This window comes from Micropterus salmoides, unplaced genomic scaffold (genome assembly GCF_014851395.1).
Source record: "Micropterus salmoides isolate LMB-PRFRI ecotype aquatic unplaced genomic scaffold, ASM1485139v1 Ms_hic_scaffold_1, whole genome shotgun sequence".
Taxonomy (NCBI): domain Eukaryota; kingdom Metazoa; phylum Chordata; class Actinopteri; order Centrarchiformes; family Centrarchidae; genus Micropterus; species Micropterus salmoides.
The window spans coordinates 41,986,541-42,006,682 of NW_024040040.1; the positions used below are offsets into that span (position 1 = coordinate 41,986,541).

A 20,142-nucleotide genomic window follows, 5' to 3' on the forward strand; every position below is an offset into this window, starting at 1 on the left:
GTGTGAACTGCTGCAGGAGATTAATTCATGTGTCAATTCCAGCATTGTTACTTAACAAACACCTGCTGTGTCATAATTCACTCCTGCATGCTTGAATTCCCATTATTCATGAATGGAATAAATATGAAGTGCAAAAAGGACCCTTTTCCTGGTAAATTTGCAAATGTATGCAGCAATGTGCTCCAAAAACGAATCTGTTTTTATATAGCCTACAGATCAATGTGACAAATGGCTGTGTTGTTAGCATGACGTTTAAATTATGAATTGTTTTTAGTTACTTTGTTGTCAATAACAGGTTATAAATACACAGTCAGACAAACTGACACATGTCATGACAAAATAATACTCCCCATTACCATAAATACCCGTTTACACAACGTGAAGAAGCAAACACATCCTCCTTTTCTCCAGAGACCCCAAATCTCTCTGAATCACTCTGTGAAGTGATGCTGCAGAAAGCACAACACACACACACACACACACACACACACACACACCGCCTATTATTGTTCATAACAGCTGCCTGTGGTGTTCGTCGACAGCACAGTTCGGCGGTACAGACATCTACAAGTGCCGCAAATCCACAGAGGGATGCAAATGTCCAATTGATATTCATTGCACTCAAGCAGTCTTACACAGAGCAAGGGCACTTCTGATTACAATAAAACAGAGCTGTGTGGAACTAATCTGAAGAGAGCAATGCTGGAGCCAAGGTCAGCGAAGCATTGTTATTCCCATAGTCTGGGCTAATACGCCAGAAAAAAAAAAAACTGCCCGGGGTTAAATGTTTGTGCCCATCATAAATTATTAGTAGTCTCTTCTCTAGCTTACACTGCAATGATTCAGCAGCCTGACAAGAGGACAATCTAATGTTAAGATGTTTTCAATCATTCCCTGAGTTATGAGACACTGCTGCATTTTATGGTCTGTTTCACTGTCACTGCCCATTAGTCTGGAGCTCACGTTGCCTGATTTGAACACTGCTGATTGAACATTACATGCTCTCCCCACTGCCAGAAGAACAGTGACTTGGTTCTCAGTTGTGTCCAAATGTTACAAATCAATTTTCTGTTGTTGTTTTTTATGCAGACAGATTTGATTCAGATTCAAAGTATTTGGATGAAAATACCCGCTTGATTTTTTTCATTATGAAAAACAAAAGGAACTTTAAAAGAGTGAAACGGTGAGTCAAACACAATTTCCACCGTTTTTTTTGTGTTAATCTCAAGAGCATTATTATAACCCCACTCGACCACTTTGTTCATGCCCTAAGCAAATGAATAAAACAGCCCAGGGTGGCCTGAGTTACTTAGCAAAATGATCACATACAAACAAATCAAATTAGATCTTTTTTTTCAGTAATGATCAAATATTGACGGTGTAGTTAAGGGGAGCCTCAATAATTCCAATTACAGCTGTGTCCAGTCAGCTTGATGTCTAGTTTACGCGTGACTGCTGTTTTAACAAAATTTAAATTACTATATTTCATCACTATGACATATTATAATATACTATGACATCACCCAATACAATAACATATCCTAATATACTATGACATCACAATATTCTGACATGTTATTATATGATGACAGCAGTTCTTACTAGGTCATGTGATGGGAAAACAGCAAAATAATAAACCTGTCCACCACAGAATTCCACTCACAGATTTTTTATTGATGAAACAAATTCTTATTGATTTTAGTCATTATAATGAGAGCTAGGCTACGTAAAAACCTTACTAATTATTTCCTTGATGACAGACTCGATGCTGCTACTTATTCTGCTTCAAAAAACATGTTTTCCTGCTGCTCTCTGCTCTCCTGCTGTCTCTCCTGTCCAACAACAACAATAAACGAATGAATCCTCAAATAATCAAGATTAACGTAACAGACGCCACCACTGTTTGAGGCAGGTCAATGCTCCTATTAGTTATTTTTCATTAGTAAAGGTGCTTTTTAAAAAAAAAAAAGTTTAGAACTGGATTAGAATTTAATATTTTAATATGACTAAATATTGTTTTTAGAGCAGCAACAGTAGGTTAATGCAGGTAATCTACTATATTATATATGCTTTCTACATGTTTATGCTTGTTGAACAGGTGTAGTGGTCGACCAATATGGGTTTTCAATGGCAGACGCTGATGCAGATATTTAGATCCAATAGAGCCAACATATAATGCCAATATCAAAACAAAGACAGGGCATTCCATTAAAGGTTCAGTGTGTAATATTTAGGAGGATCTACTGACAGAAATGCAATATAATATATGTAACTATGTTTTTAGTGGTGTATAAGGACTTTAGGTTAGGAGGTTCTGCTGGAACCTCATTGTATACTACACAGACTAACAGCAACCTCACCACTAGATGCCACTAAATCTTATAACCTTCAAGTTATTTTTTTATAAACATGGACATTGCAATTACATGGAAACTACAACATACAATTATGTACAAGCACCAGATGCGCTGTATGTCATATTTATTGCCATTAAAATTGTGTTGCGTTTTCAACTCAGTAAGGTCAAGTGTCAACTCTAAAGTTTTGCTCCTTTAACAGAGAAGACTTATTATCCAAATGAGGTTTTGCACATTGCAGTGAGACACTTACCTTTGCTGAGGTCCATGTGCTGACTCTGCTGGAGCATGGCCGTTTAGGTATGTAAAAACATATTCTGTTATTTGGTTGTGTGGTTTATAGTTGAATGTGATAAAGTTCCCTCTAGCCCTTCCAATGAATAAAACGTGATGCATGCACTGCACTGGTTCCCTTTTTTAAATTCTCCTTTTCGCCCCTGCCCCTCAGACAGTCCGCCACTGATGTCCACTTCAATATTTTTATTCTTTTATGTTGCATAATCAAATGTACCGTTTTACAAATCAAGGTCCTCCTACACACCATTATTCTTTCCGATTTGATTATGATCCTATACCTTATCCCTCCACCTCCCAGCCCACAAGGGAAACAAACAGAAGCGCAATCACTATTACACACAAACACAAAAGGAGAGAAAAAAAATTAGGAGAAACAAATTACAACACAAACACTCACTCAAGGGAAGCAGCTCAGTAAACATATGCTATGTTATAATATAAGTGGTCCCCCACCAGACATTAAATCTGATTACAATTCTGAATTGATATATTCATGTAGACCTATTTCTGAAGTTCAATTTGTGAAACATCCTCGATACTATTTAAAACTGGTTTCCAGGAATAAAGGAATTGGTTCAATCTATTTCTGCTTATGTACTGTACCTTTCAAGAGGGATTAGATTCATCCACTGATGTCACTTGAAAGCACATTAATCAGGTCCTGAAGATGTCTTACTATAATATATTGCAAGACTCATCCCCCTAAAATGCACCACAAAGCACCACATAAAGTCATTCCTGCCTGTCGCCATCAAACTCTTTAACTCCTCACTCAAAGTGTCTGAACCTTAGTTAGTTATTTTAATGGACCTTATAGTGCAATATTATCTGTTTTAATATTTAATGTATGATAGTCTCTGCTTCAATTCTACTTCTATTTATTCCCCATGTTAATAATGTTAATATTGTATCCATACTCCTTCATGATTTTTCTTATATTTATATTTTTTCTTTATATTTTATATTTATAATATAATATGTGTTTGAATATCCTAAATATTTTAATATAATGTAGTCTTTGTTTCAACGACTGGAAGTTTGTGGAACAAGTGGTAATTGCATGGAATCGATGTTGTACTTACTCCAGGTGTCCACACGGGGGCGGTACTTCCTCCAGTTTGACGCCGCCGTCTTAGAAACGCACCACCGGAGAGCGTCACTACTTCCTGGAGCTCACGTTATTGCTGACATCAGAAGCGCAGCTGAGGGGAAAACTCAGCCCCCCACTGTAATGTGTGTGTGGAGACAAGCGAAGAGCAGGGTGGAAAAACTTTACTCTGAAACCTATCAACCAGTTTGATAGCCTCTGTAAACACAGCTCTGGATTATGCACCCGGGAGAAGAGAAGATCTTTCTGCCTAGTAAAACATTGCATTTGTAATTTCTGCGCTTCAGTAGCAGAGCGCAGTTTCCGGGATATCAGCCCTCTCTTTTGGGAAGATTTGCTCTGCATCAGTTGGGATTTTGTCCGCTTTTCTTGACGTTGACCTGGCAACTTACACTCGTCAATTAATTCATCTTCATAAACCCTGCAGCCACAACTACAACATGGAGACACATAGATAACAAGGTAAGATCACCCAAGGAAGAGAGAGAATGTCTCCGTTTGTTTGGTGCCAGATACTGAGATCACTGCTTTTAGACTGTTATCTGTGTATAACACATGAAATGCCAGGACATTGAACTAGACTTGCAGCCATTATCCATTTCGCGTTTTGCAGTTTAAATTGCTGTTCTAATCAAACACAAGCATGTGCAGCATGTTAACTGACAGCAGCGTCAGCGGATAGGCCATCTTGAAAGTGGAAACTGTTTCTTGGACAACCCCAAATGTATTTCATTGGAGGTACAGGGTTATAATCAGCACACTTTTTGTTGCAAGAAGTTAAATTGCCATTTTGCTCTGCTAGAATAAAGGTTTGCATTTAATCAGTGGTTATTACCAGTGCCAAATACTCTGTAATAAATTGCATGTCTGGAGGTGTGAGTGATTTCTGGAAAGTCATGGTCATCTTGTGCATGTAGACTCATTCGTGGTCTGTATCTGCTTTCTCTCTGCTGTCAGTCTTCCAGACCTCTGTGATTCACAGTGGTCAGTGAAACCTGTGTTTTCCTTGAAATTAGAGTCCCCAGCTCTTGTCCTGGAAAGGCCTTTACAAAATCTTCCTGGTCCCTGCCCCTTTTCTATCCATGCATTTTCAAAGTAGCTGTGGAGTCCATGCTGAGGCCATTACAGTGAAAGAGTGAGGAGGACAATGCTGATGAGCTTCATCCAGAGCTCACCACATAGCTTGTTCCTGCAATGGCAGACCTCTGAGACAATCCGCCAGATTAGATTTTAATGAGGCCATCATGTTCATCAAATCAATATGAACTGCACTCACAGGAGTCTGAGCATCAAGCTGACTGATGAGTTTATCAGCACATTGGCGCGCCCTCAGGCCTTAAAGTGAGAGTCAACCTGTCAAGTGGAAACCGCCCACAGATACAGTTGGTGTGCCTCAAGCAAAACAATCCATTTGGCTGATAACAGATCCCACAGTAAAAGTGCCGGCCAGAGAGAGAAGCGACGGGTTACTGATTGTGCTTTGATGGGACTAATGAAGAAAAGTGTCTGAAACAAGAACACAACGTTGATGTTGTTTGCCATGTGCATAAGGAGAGTTTCAGTGCGCCTCGTTTCATTCTGATAAAAGGTTTGGAGAAAGCATTTGTGGCCTGTGTTGTCCTTCTTAAAAGGAGTGCTTGAGAAATATGTCATGTACTGCAGAGTTCACTCACGCAGGCTATATTCCACTTACGAGAAAATTGTGTTCATCTATTAACTCTCCTTAACATCCCGCTGTCGCCTCTCAGGACGAACCTCACGCTGGCTCCTTTTTGCAAGTCATTAGCTGAGTACCTTAATCAGAGCGAAGGCGACCTCTTCTCCCTCGCATTCTCCCTCCAATGAGGAGGGATGCTATCATATGCTGGTTTCACAGAAGCCTGACCGCATGCCAGACGCCCACTGACCAGTGGGGCTGGAGGTGAAAGTTCACTGTGACTCATATAAGCAGGCTCATTATCTTCCCTTGAAGGCCTGTTTTTGGACGTTGCCTGGTTACACTAGAAACCTAACATGTTTGTCATTAGATGTGAGAGAGTGTCATAGCTTTTTAACTAGTCTGACACAGCATATTAGATAGTATACTTCTGTGCATTCATACCATGCCAGACAGCAGAGGTGTTGTGTTCAATGAACAGTGGCTTTGGAAACTAATCAGAGCCCGTCACTTTTCACACATTTTCAACAGAAAGCCCGCTTTACAAACAGCGGTGTGGAGCTTGAAAGACATAGGAATTTACCCACCAAGGAGGGTCTGTGATGGCGTACCGTCACTATGGTTGAGAATGCACTTGGACTGCCATACCAATGAGCCCGGCTCTTTGTCGTTGTTGCCAAAGATGCATATTTGGTACCCCGTAGACCCGTGTTTGAATCCGGGTAGGGAGACTGCTCTCGCCCTTTTGCTACAGGGTCTAGCGGAAAAATGCTGTTGATTGCATTATGGGAAATGTAGGAGTTTGTCCAAATCAAAGGACTAAAAGTCAAGATATTTTGGCCTCTGATGTTCTCGATTTTTCGTCACCAACCGCCAAACCAAGCTGTTAATTCCAAGGAATTCTCTTAGATAGCATTACAAAAAAAACATATATAGTTTCATATAGCACTGAAAAATTGCAGGAGCCATTATGTTTGGTACCGCCATGACTCTTCCTAAAGCTACCAGTCTGACCATACTCAGGAACCAGGCAAGAAAGATCTGGATGTAAAAACCAAGTAACCATTGTAAGAGGGCTTCAGTCCTCTGCAGAGATGGGAACAACAGCCAGACAGCTCTCATCACATCAATCAGAGCTTTGTGGTAGATTGGATGTTAGAAAGAAGTCTCTCTGTAGTATACCACTAAAGAGAGACTTCTCAGGCCTTGCCAGATGGCAGAAAGGACTCTGAGCATTAGAGGAAAAAGATTATCTAGTCTGACAATACAAGAAATTGAGCTCTTTGGCCTGATTGCCAAGAACTGTCTGACACCAGCCAAATACCAGCCACCTGGATTGTACCATCTCCACGGTGAAGCAAGCAAGTTGCACCATCATGCATCTTAGCTGCAGAGACCGCGAGACAAGTCAGGACAGAGAGAACAACACGCTGGGACAAATACAGATGCATCCTTGAGGAAAATAATCTTACTCAACCTCAGAATTAAGCAAGGATTCACCTCACACTTGCTAAACAATGTGACAGAGCTGAAGCTAGTGCAAAGATACTGCTCACAGTGGTGCTTCTGCACGATAATACTGAATTAAGAGCCTGGTTACATATATGAAACGTCAGAGTTTCTTTGTCATTAAACTTTACAGAAATTACAATGGATGATGGACTTTCCACTGTGATATACTTTCAAGAAAATACAACTTTTGTCACTTTTGAATTACGCCTACAGCAGACGAAAATGTGGGGAAAGAGAAGGGGTCTGACTGCTTTCCGAAGTCAATCTGGGTCTCCTTTCTTTATCTGTGAGAGTGCGGTAAGGTCCAGCCCCCTCCTCTCCAGAAACCAAGAGGAAGTTGTCCTGATTGAGCTTTGTCTGCCGGCTTGTCTGACCGTAAGGACAATGCCAGCAGCAGCAGCAAATCCTGAGCCTTGCAAGGACAGCCAGATAGACAACACACTGCCAGACTGGATTTTAATACTGAGGACAAGATTGTGTAAATGGATATGTGAAATATCGTAACTGGTTAGTCATCCTTTTATTTGATGTATTCAAATATATGTATATAAATGAGTAAGTAAGGCCCGGTTTGTAGTTTGTTGCTGAGATGTAATCATGAAATTGCTTTTGGATTTTTCATTGTCACTCTCACTCAGCCTCTCGAGTGTCAAAAGACACTCTTCATGGATAAACCTTTGGTGGCAAAGTAGAAAGACTTTCTTGTCACTTCCTGAAGCACAGCTGTTTGACATTTTGTCTCACAAAATGGGTTTAAGTCTATGAGCTGGCTCTGCATGGCTGCCTTTGGGTGGAGAAACACAATGAATGAATGTGCTTGTAATAGCATATCACCGCATAATGGAAAAGACAGCTTACTTTACAGATTGTGTGTAGATTCCTCTCGGGGTGGGGAGAATATGGTTGGAGTGATCCAGGGAGGTGATATATTTTGGATAACAGGAGAATCACTCCTTCATTTGGCTATTTTTAGCTAGTGTTGTGTGGTTGATGATAATGGCAGACAGATCTACTTATCGCTGAGCTAATAGAGCCATCCCTTCCACTGAGGAGGATCCTCTTACACTGGGGTCTGATTGGTACCAGTGGACTGACTTAACATAGTATATCCATTTCCCCTATAGGCCCTGATTATACTGATGGCTTTCTCCTATGATTACTGTTGTCTCCTTGGAATTTCATTGGTTCCAAAAAAACTGGTGATGAAACCAGTGCTTAAACCTGTGAGTGATGAATCAGTTTATAATATAATCAAGTTATTTATCAAGAAAAAAAGGCACAAAACATTTGCTGGTTTGGTCTGCTGTTCATCTCTGTTATAAACAATATATATATTTCAAATTTGGCCTGTTGGTCGAATAAAATAGACTATTTTAAAGTGTCTTCTTGGAGTCTGGGAAATTATATTGACATTTTTCATTTCTTTCTTTGATATCTGGCTATGAGGTGTATTGCGTGTTTTTCTACAAAACCCTTTTTAAGACTAATAGTCTACAGCAAGGCTAGCAGTTTTTTGATAGTGCACAGCAATGGTTTTAGTGAAGTCTGCATGCCAACATGCACACAATGATGATAGTTGCATGCTGATAGTTAGCAGGTCATTTCGTTTTGTTTCACAAGGACTGGACGGCAGATACACTGTATATACACTACATTGTATTATGCATGATCGATGTTTGATTGACTCTGGCTTGGATTCTGTGATTGTAGATACACCCTAAAAGGTATTTATTCAGTGACACACACCTGAGTAAGCTCTATGCCTCTGTCTGTATGATGAAGAATTGGGCTGTAAATGTTGTACTCCTTCTAAATGTAATGGAGAAAAATGTGTCCTTATGAAAGAGAAATCATCTACGCTTTATGCGGACTGTTTTGCACACAAGTAGCAGATAATGTTCACCATGTTCCCCATCTTGATTTGGTGTGTTACCATGCTAACATTTGCTACTTAGCACTAAACACAATGAAAAGCTGAGGTTGATTAGCGGGTTGTAAGTTTTATAGGTATTAGGTCGTAAACCAAAGTGTCAGTCAATTAAACATTTTGACGTGATGATGGTGCTACATGAAAAGTATGTGGATCACCAAACGTTAGTAGCATTCATCCTCTGGGGATCATGAATGTCTGCATAAAATGTCATGCGAATCCATTTTAGTCTGCTCTGGACCAATGCAGTGGACAAACCAACCTAGAACTCATCTAAAAAGGCCAAATATTTTTTATCCTCTTTTTGAATGTTGGAATATGCTGTTTTGCTCTGCTTTCTGTCCTATAATATACTTGTGTTTTGGCCAGTTGGTTAGATAAAACAAGCTATTTCAAAGCTTTGGAAAATTGTCGTGTCCTTTTTACCCCATTATTACATCCCTAAATGAAACTTACTAGTGCTCTACAGAATAAAAAGATTGAGCGCCCTCGAATAAATGGCACTTCAGTGCAGTTGAAATGCGATATCCAAATTTGTAAATAATGGCATCAAATCAAAATGGAAATTCCTTTATTTGAAATAAAACATAGATTTAGTGCCAGATGACAGGAAGAGTCTTCTTGAAGCTGTTAAGCTGAGTGTCCCATTGAAAAGCTTTGAACTCTCTTCTCAGCAATAACTCCTGTGAGACAAAGCAAGGGGAGCCAAGGTTATGATAAATGAGTGCCAAGGCCCCACATGGAGCGATGTTCTCCTAACACCACCCAGAAGTCCTCAAGTGATTCCCCACATAGAAAACCCTCAGTGTGCAGGAGGACATACTGTATTGTCTTACTTCCCAGAATCAGCCTGCATAATGCTTCTGACTCATGTGGCCAAGGACCAGACTTGGCAAGCATTCAGGGGACAGGACACCCTTGCCACTGACCTTTTTATAATATGTAAGTCACCTAAGTGTCCATGGCTTACTAATGACCACTCACTTCCTGCCTGTGTTGCAATTCAGACGGCCTACCGGGTATTGTGACTAGCTCACCTCTCTTCATGATTTCATTCCTGTGATGCATTATATTTCACCTTAACAGTGCAGATTTGTGTTGTTCTTATGTGTTTTGGATACAGCTTTTAAAAGCCTATGTTTTTAGAAATGTGGATATATTTAGTCTACTGGTCCAGGTGTCCGTTGGCTTCCATTAATTTCTATACGAGATGAAAATCTTATTTTGTGTCCGAATGACATAATGGTTATAAGAGTGCAGTGCAAACTTCATATTGCAGATGAACCTGCATTTAAACTGGATTGGGACACAGTGAATATAGTCTTTGGTTTAAATGTGATGAGTTACACAACATAAGCACATGTTAAGAGTCTGCTCATTTTGATACTGTACAGAAATGATAGGAAACCAACTATTGAAGTATAGCGTGCTTTAAAGTAAAACAGCTCTGGATATAAGACTTGTAGTTAAAAAGCTGGACATTTTCTTAAACACACTTAGTCTGTTTCTTGCCGAGAGTTACATGAGAAGATTGATAGCTTCACATTTACTATACAGACGTGACGATGGAATAAAACATCGTTAACTGTCAGCGAGAAAGGAAAAATGCATGTTTCCTAAAATGTCTAACCGCGCCTTTGAGGGCCAAAAAGTGCTGCCAATCCTGGAGTTTAAGAAACCAAGTCATGTCATCTCTGATGCTCATTAATATGCAGGTTTTCCTTCAAACCAATCAGAGAAGAAGCTAACTGCCAAAATCAGTCATCCTCTGTCATGCTCTGGCCCTTTCTATTTCTTCCTTTGGTATATGCTTTGACCCTGTCCTCACCGAGCCATGTACTGTCATCTGTGATTCTCTTTATGGGCTGTCTATTTTGGCATTTGATGGCTGTTACAGAGTTACAGACAAGCTGTACTGGAGAATTGAAACCCAGTAAAGTAAAGTTTAGAAGTTTTCTTCTGAAATGGTGATTTCTTTGGGATTCCGCAAGAGTGATGTCAGACATGAGGTCATACTCCTCAGGCCACCAGGCAGTCGGAGAGCAGACCTTCCACTCCTCTAGTTCAATGAGGGGGGGAGTTTCCCTCGGAGACCTACAGCCAACAACACTGTGTTTACTCGGTTAGAGAGTGATGCAACAGAGCTGAAAGAGGTTAGTGTATATGTGCGCACTCATGTACGTGCGTGCCTGCGTAGTTTTGGCTGTGAATCTTGTTCAATCATTCCAATAAAAATAAAATTGTGGCGTGTTGTTTGAGGAGCACGGTTCTGCTTTGTCTGGCTCAGACAATTCCCTACAACCCTTGTCTGAAATCCTTTCCTCTGCTGTCCTCTTTAATTAACTTCCCCTGTCATAGCTGCACAGTCCTCATACTGTGACAAAGGAGAGGCCTCTGCCAGTGAAACACTGGCCCGAGTGGCGATGATATCCACGTGTGACGGTGAAGTGCGTCACAGTGTTCGAAGCACTTCTGGATGTGCTAAGCATTTGTAGGCTTGTCTCATGATCTAGTAGACAGACAGTCTTTTCTTGGAGGACATGTGGCTGCAGAGCCACATGAGCGAGTGGCGATTAGCATTTGATCTTCAACAAGCGGGGCTGTCACATTACACCGCCTGCCAAGAAGCGTGTGGAGAACTGGGCTGGCGATCTGTGGGCACTACTAGCCCGGCATCCCGCTGGGCAGAGGGGCGAAACAGATGGGCCATCTGGTGACTTGCTGGCACCGGACAGGGGCTTGTGTGTGTGTGTGTGTGTGTGTGTGTGCAGCCTCAACAGACTGGGCCACGTGGTGTTGGTTAGACCACCTGTCATGTGGCTGCTCTTCATCTCTTTAATGTGTGGTCAACCACGCCATCCCAGCACAGCCTGACAGAGCTTTTCTGGGACATATCACACCCCTTCATCAGTCTTTGCAACCTTATATCAAAGATATAGTAGTTTTTGCCGTGTTTTGGGGAGTTAATGTACGTTTGCCCATCATACTGTGATGTATTTAGAACACCCTGTTCTCAGAAAGTGGTCCCCCTTCAGACATTTTTGCCCATGCTACATATTTATACTTTACAGTTTTAGCTTTCCAAATCCATCACCCCTTGTGAGTCGTGCCACTGACAGCAGTAGACTGCATGTTCCCATGTTCAAACTCTGCTGGCACCCTGTGACTCTGCCCCTCAGGCTGTAAATTGCTCTTGTGGCCGTCTGCATTGCTTTTATGAAAAGTTTTCTGGCTGACACAAAGAGAAAGTGTTTGTGTCTCTGCAGACAGGCTGGAGCGTTTGTCTGTGCTGAATGTTCGGGACACAGGGGCGCAGGCTTTAAGAAAACACATGCAACATGGCCACTGGAGATAGCAAAACACAAAGTAAATGATGCTTCAAGAAATAAAGACAGAAATTATCTGGGGAGTGTTGGTATTAGTCTCTCTGGAGGCTTTTTTGTCTTTTAGATTTTGTGTTGGAATTTGTTGATGGTTAGACTCCCATAAACTAAATCTGCTGTACATGTTTATGTATCTTAATACTCCTTTATCAATACAGTATTTCTATTTTTTTTTCAAATATGTATTTTTTTTCAAATCTTTTTGTATGTTTCTCCTGCAAGCTTTGTATGGATGCATACTGCTATCCCAGTGTATTATCCCCGTCTAATACGAATATGTATCTTCCATTGTGTTCCAACTGAGCTGCCTTTGAATGGGACTATACTATACAGTTAATCATGTGATAGAGAACTGAAGCAGAACTGATGCATTTTGAAACGAAATGTTGGCTCTATCATTTGGGCTGAAACACCGTGAGACCTTAGCCACTGACAACAGTAGCTGTGATTCTGTGTTGTCTCTGTGTCGCAACAAGCTGTCAGTAGCAGCTAGCTCTCAGATCACTCAGCCATAACAACCTGTTAACCCCTTTTTAATGAAAGTCAGAATTGTCCTTGACATGAACATAAGACCATAGAAAGTGTTAATATATTCCAACTAAATATTTTAGGATGCTTTTTTTTAACATGCCGTGACATGTGTCTGTGTGCTGCGTGTCTTCATTCACACAGAACAGGAATAGTCGTTCTACAAGCACTATCATTTCACTGATGTCCCGTTGTTGGTTCTTTCATACTTCCTCTTTCATGAGTTATGCTCTGATGAAAATATTTGCAAGATTATGAAGGAGGAAATAGCAAATCGATCCTTCTACAAAAAAATGCACTCCTGGCAATGGTTTTGCTGATACCACCTTACATGGTCTGATATGACTAGTAGCTTGGCTAATATTAGCTAAAGTGAGCGGTAGATATTGCTGTACAACTGACCATAAGTAATTCCATTTGAAATTTCCGTGCGTTTGCTACTGTCATCTTAGCTTTTTGCCATGATCTCATAATTGTCACTTGTAGCCACAGTTGCTTTTCAGAAGAATATAGATCCCTTTTGTTGGCTTTCTAAAACCTGCTGCTTCCCTTTGGTCACCTTACATGGCTGTGTGATTGATGCTGTGTGGAGGAACGCACCAGCTCATAACCACCACACATATTTTAATATCACATACAGAATGCTGCACTGCAGCTGTTTCTCTAGTTCCTGTTCCCCTTTTGCTAAGCCTGCATTCAAAGACAAAACAAATTCAAATGCATGAGCAATGCCAGATCGTGTTTTAGGAAGTGGTTTAATCAAACTGCTCATTTTGTCCTCTGTTCTATACTTACTATCATCGGTCGAACAAAAGAAAATAGCTGTCAGAGGTAAAAGACTCTTCTGTTTCACCTCGTTATGGGATGTGACAACCGCTTTTTCTGCTCTGCGCTCGCCAACTTAATGCATAAAGAAGGCTCTGGCTTTGTCTTTGAAGTGCTCATGATCTTCACCTGAGGCAGGCAGTTAGGCAAACACCCACGCCTGCCTCGCTGCTGCACCATGGAATCTCAAGGGCAGGAGGCGCCTACATCATCAAACAGTGAGGAATTCCTCCAATGCTGCTGGCGTGTGGTTCTCAGAGTAGCAATGAAGAGACATCGGGGCGTTCACAGAATTTAGATGGCTTGAGTTACCAGCATCAAATGCATCGCTTGGCTGTTGTGATGTTATTTGTCTGCCAGGAGTTTTCAGAAAAGGATATGTCAATCTCAAGAGACCACCCTGGTTAAATAAATATTAAATAAATAACAGAAGCTGTGACATTGATATTGGGGTAATAGACCTTTGTGTTGAAGCTGCCACCTGCGTCCTGTTTTGTCATTGTTTTTGTGCAATCACCGAAATATTATGTGCACCGAGCTGAAGGAAAGTGCCACAGTTCTTGGATGTTGAAACTGCGTTGTTTTTGTTTTTTCGCTCTCAGGATGAACTCTTCGCTTGCAGAGAGAAGTTGAGCTCTGTGCTCGAGTTCAACAGGGCCACTTCCTGATGATGACAGTAAACATGGGTGAGTAGTATTCGAAAGCAGGTCGCTCTGCAGCTACATACATACATACAGGAATGTGCACTGGGAAACACACACAACATACACAAGTCTTACACATCCTCTGGCAGGAAGAGTGCAGAGAAAAATAACATGCACGAGAGAGGAAAAGTGTCAGGTGGCTGTTAACGGCTCCAGATGGCCTGTTTTGTACACACTTGTTTTGGTGTTTTTACATTGTTGCAAGTGAAAATATTGTTTGCCTGATTTTAGTACTTTATTCAGATATGGAAACTTGATTTTGCACAAGATTCCAGTGTTGCACATTTATTTATATTCACGCCTGCGAGGGCTGTGAAGGCACATATGCATTCCTACCTCTATGCAAAACGAATCACCGACACACACACACACACACACACACACACACACACACACACACACACACACACACACACACACACACACACACACACACACACACACAGTGAGTTCCTCCAGGCAATACATTTCAAACTCTCTCCTGTGGATTATTTGCATGTGCACAGGAACTGTAGGCCTGGAGGAGCTGTAGTCTCAACTTGTTGCTAACTGATCTCTGTGAACAAAGCTCAAAATACTGAATCAATATATGTGGTCTGTTCTCATTGTTTAAAACCAAACACATTTCACTATGCATCATAACTACAGTGCATATTTCATCCCTGACCTCTTTCCACTCTGATACGAAAAACACGCTGTCTTTGTTTACACAGATGACGGTCTCCAAAATGGACCCGGACAGCACAGGAACTCACAAGGTAAACCCAATCTGTCTGTCAGATGAAAAATCTGCTTGGCAAAAATTGGCTGACATTTTGGGAAATACTGTTATTTTCTTTCTTGCCGAAAGTTACGAGTTATGAGAGGATCATTACCACTCTCATGTCTCTGAGTTAAGGAGCTGGCTTAGTTTAGCTTAGCATAATGACTGGTAGCAGGTGCAAACAGCTAGCTGGCTCTGTCCAAAGTTCAAAAATACACTAGCTTTAACTGACAGTTAGCAAGCTAGCTAGATCTGAGTAAAATAATGTACTATCCTGAGAACAAAATGCCAAGAAAGAGCAAACAGCCCAGAGGAGATGGAAAAAAGCTCAGGAACTATTGTTAAAGACTGACTAGCGCTAATATGTTCCTGTTTTGCTAGCATGTTAGCTGATATCTCATAACTACAGTAGTAGGTTAGTCCCTACATCACCAAGCCTCTAGAAGTGTCTATTTTGTGAGAATGGGAAGATAAACGTAGCTGTGCTGAGGTGGTTGGTAGGTGTAGTTTTAGATTGAGGCGAAAGCCAGGCTAGCTTTTTCCCCTTGCCTCCAGTCTTTTTGTTAAACTAAGCTAATTGCCTCCTGGCTCTAGCTCCATGCACAAACATTAGAGTAGTGTTAATAATGGCAACACAAAGCCCCCTCATTACATTTCCATTACAGTATAGTGGGAATGCAATTATAACTTAGGCCTACGGAGGCCACAAGAAGGAATGTCACAGCCTTTTTGATACTGAATGGAAATGTTTGCAGACATTCCCCACTGAATAGACTTTCGGCATAGACCTTGTACAAACATTTATTGCGCAACTGTTGTCACACACCCACAATATAACACTGGATGCATTACATCAGAGTCATTATTCTTAGTGAAAGATTAACTTCTAGGGTTTAAACATTACACTCATTAGGTGTTAAATTAGATGTATCGCAGTTTCGACAAACAAGGTGTGGAGAGAGAGTATTGTGGGCCTTGCTTATTATAGTGTGTGTGTGTGTGTGTGTGTGTGTTGCGCGTCAGAGCTCGGCCTGTGCTGCCGCTGCAGAGTGAATACACATTTGGCTCCAGCTGCTAATCCTGCCGGATGCCTTTGCCATGATGCGTCTCTCGGCACCAGGAAATCCCCTCAATGTCTTCATTCAGGCAGCTTGCCTCACACACACAGTCGCTGCCTCGCTGGCTCCTACGCACACTTTGTTAGCCTCTTAAAGCCAGTGTTATTCTTTAAACGCTCTTGGGGCTGCATCTTCAACTCCAAAGTCGTTCAGCTCTTCTGGCTTCAGAGAACGTGAGACTATCTGCTCGAGCAGCTAACTCCTTCTGTGTTAACTATCCTGGACTTGAGTTCCAAATTCATTTTACCCTCTGCCCCTTTAACAGTTCTCTGCTTTAGCCTGAGAAAAAACGAAAGATGCAGAGTGATGATGCAATGCCCAGAAATCAGCCTCCATTGTGTAATGCTGCTCGCTCTGCTTGGCTTCCTGGAATTCCCCCTTTTCTTATGCTAGTCACATTTTACCCAAGAAGAAGCACAGGAAATGAACTGCAGGTATCCCAGCCTATCCATATTCCAGAAAAACATTATCCACCATTCCTGGTCACATTGACATAAGGTTCCTCGGGTTCCTGTAGTTGGTTTGCGAGGGTGCTCCTGGCAGTCATGTGTGAGCTGGTTGCTTTCCACTGTGCTGGTGGTTAGCCTTGGCTGGCTTCAGCCTGGCAGCCGCCATGACTCAGGCCTCAGTGATGTAATAACTTTATTAATAGGCATCACAGCTCTGCACACCACCACGCAATTCTCACACTCTCACTTCCCCCTTTCGCCAACCGACCCTCCAACTCTCTGCCTTTTCCTGCCATCCATAGGTCACAGAACAGGCCTAGAACACACTGAAGAAACACACACTCACAGATGCAGGCCTCTGTTGTTTGTTTTGTATCCTTGACTGCCGGCGCTCAGTGTAGTCTGGAGCTCTGAGCCTGTAGAGGCAGGACTGAGACAACACTTGTCACCAGAGAGAGGCAGCCATAATGAAAAACAACGGCAGAGATGGTTAGTGTTGGGTTGGATTTATAAGATTTTATTTAGCAAAATGACTGAACATGTCAAGTTGTCCTAATATACGGTTATTGCTAGGTTTGTGTTTTGGCACCCCCCCCCCCCCCTCGCCCCCCTCAAGTAGAACAACACAAAACAATATAATAATCAATTAGTCATTTAATTTAGAAAGTAAAAATGCATAGTTTTGCTAAATAAATGCCTGCTTTGCTTTACTTTTGTTTTTACTGTAAATGGAATATATTTTGGTTTTGGACTATTACTGGACAAATAAAACAAGTAAAAAAATATTTAATCCTGGGTTCTGGGAAATTGTGGTGGGAATATTTGACAATCTGGGGGTGTTTTGTTGACTGAAAAACTAAAGATTAATTGAAAAACATTTTCAGCCCTACCCTAAAGTAAAATCCCATCTCTACAAAACAAAAACAAAAGTCCTGCACCCTTTTTTATCTTGCATACACAGTACAATAGCAGCATGTTGATTCATTTCAGCGTGGTCACAGAGTGACTGTGGACAAATCCTTTTATTATTTATTCCTTTATTCCCTCGTGTCTCATGGCTGATTCAATCAAAAATCCATTAATTTCCAGATTTGGAACAACGTGGTTAGCCCAGCTCCATATTCAGAACAGATACAGTGACTCAGTTCCTTCCTTTTTGGAGAGGACAGGCCTGGTTGAGGCAGTTAGTCATTCACCGCTCCTGACAGCTTATATTTAAACTGGCCGTCCTCCTCTGTGAGTCCCAAGAGGGGCTCTCAGGTTGATTCAGTGAGCAACAGCAATGCGATGAAGGAACATTGTGTGGTTTTGTTTGTGGAGGTATGCAGATTGTTTGCATTCTGTCCTCCATTGTTCCTTCTGTTTTATCTCTTAAATAAACCAAAAGGAGGAAGACACCAGAAGTGGCTCACCTGTCTCACGATACCCCAGTCTTATCACAATCGAACAACCTACACATGTAGTTATAAACGTGTTGCTACAGAAAGGAATGTGCTAAGGAGGCACAATCGCAGCATGCCACTGCATTTGATAAGGAAAGTGTTCTCTGAACTGTCTCTAATTATACTTAATTCTCAGTCATTTAGCGTTGGCTTGTAGCTTTGACGCAATAAAGCGTCCTAATAAGTCATCATCATTCATTTCAATAATATCAGACCTCTTCCTGGTGCTGTCTCTGAGTTTTCATTGTTTGCACTTTGGGCAGAGATTTTGTGGGTGTAACTTTTCTTATCGCTCTGCCTTATTTAACTGTTCTGGTGGTAGAGGTAGTGTGCCGGTCAGCGTAGATGGGGGAGTTGTGTCATTCCTCACTTCGCTCCTGCTTGCTATCTTGGGAGTGTCAAACAAGACATTCACCTCTGTGGTTAGCTGCTGATGTGGATCAGAATCAGTTTATGTTAGCTCAGTGGCCTGACCAGAGGGTGAATGTTTGCAGTCACCAAGAGAGCTGGTAGGAGTATCTTTTCCAAGAAAAATAGCTTGAAGTGAAAAGCAGAATACTGATAAAGGCTGTACCGGAAGACACTTCCGAGTAATGCGTGATTTTAAAGTGAGATTTTGTAACTTTTGAAGGAAGAAATAACTTAAAGTCTTCATCATAAAAGTGAATAGTTGAATCCATAAGCAATAAAATGCTAGTTCAGTTCGCCCATTGCTGATACAGCCTTTCTTGGTTTGGTATGACTTGTGGCTTATGGTGGCTAATCTGGCGATGTAGAGTCTTCTCTACTTGTGCTGCTGTTGCACAACGTTTTATTATTGACCATTGTCCCACAGTCGTCGATTGTGGGACAATGGTCAATAATAAACAACATTATGGTCATTATAAAATTCTGTCTTTCAGTTATCGGTTACATCAGTTCAGTCAGAGACCCCTGAATCTGCACCGGCAGACACCCTGAGTTGAGGGATAGGAATGGGTATTAAGAGAAAAGACTGGGATCTGTGCATCCCTAATTTGGTTGTGTAAATCCGTGTTTCTGTATGTGCAGTGTCCGCTGGGTGAACCCAACAGACTGGCCCTCTGTCTGCAAACAGCTGGCCACAAGAGCCCGTACGATGGGAACAAGATCAAAAGTCATCTCAGACTGCATCTGCTCCCTGTGCTACTATCACACTTGCTTATGTGAATGACGTCCCCAGTGGTTGTTCACTCACATACATATCTCTTTTAGTTTAAAGAATGTGGTCTTTCCTGCAGGTGCTGTTTGCGTTGCGTGGCACACACCTGGCCTGGATTACCAATGAATGAGATGTGTGTGTGTGTTTTTATAATAAATGCACCCAGGGCTCATCTGAGAGGCAGGCAGGAGCTGAGGTCAACGACCTCTTCTTTATATTGTAATCACTGCACTCAGATAATTGGTTCTATTAAAGTCTCTTGATATGGTAATGTCTGACATGCTCATCTGCATGATTGCCCCCTTTACACATGAGAGTGTGTGTAACGGTGTTTGTGAGTGTATGTGTGTGGCAGAAAGTGTGAAGTGGGAGAAGAGAAATGGAGAACTGGCGAGATGCTGAGCGTCTGTTTCTTGCAGGTTTGCTAAATGAATTATAAGGGTTTAATGAACAGAATAGGCCTGTCCCATGTACGGAGTGAACTATGAATTTGAAGCACGCCTGATTTGCTCTTCTATAGCCTCTGATTTCTCCATCAAAGTCAGTGAGCTTGCTTCATGTTTAAGCCTGCAGCCACTTTAATTCTGAATCAGTCTGTTTGACAAAAGAAAAGGTCGACCTTCATCTGATCAATGGAGACCAAATTGCAACTAAAGAAATATGTCCCTGAAGTTTTTCCATTGATATAAAATGAAATATTGACCACATTGCCCCCTCCGACAGACACACATAGGCACACATGCTGCATTATTGAACACCTTTGCTCTCTCACAGCTTTTGTATGCAGAGTACGGAGTTTGAGAGCGATCACAAGCGTAGTCTACCCTACAGCAGCAGAAGCCCTCACCTTACTTGCACCTAAATAGTGATGTAAAAAAGGGAAGACAAA

The 20,142-nt window shown here is 41.5% G+C and overlaps 1 protein-coding gene across 4 annotated transcripts in view; it reads left to right on the top strand.

Annotated features, from left to right (window-relative positions):
- The first annotated feature begins 3,849 nt into the window (after positions 1–3,849).
- map3k22 (mitogen-activated protein kinase kinase kinase 22) overlaps positions 3,850–20,142 on the top strand; it is a 40,450-nt gene continuing 24,157 nt past the window's right edge. Inside the window, exons 1-3 of one of the 4 annotated variants that reach the window (XM_038728770.1) lie at positions 3,850–4,224; positions 14,200–14,283; positions 15,015–15,059. In XM_038728770.1, coding sequence (XP_038584698.1) covers positions 14,265–14,283; positions 15,015–15,059 — 64 coding nt within the window. In that variant the 5' untranslated portion in view covers positions 3,850–4,224; positions 14,200–14,264. Of the gene's footprint in view, positions 4,225–7,416; positions 7,439–13,489; positions 13,604–13,674; positions 13,816–14,199; positions 14,284–15,014; positions 15,060–20,142 lie in introns of those variants that run through there. The other 3 variants (XM_038728796.1, XM_038728779.1, XM_038728787.1) reach the window with 3 other exon arrangements.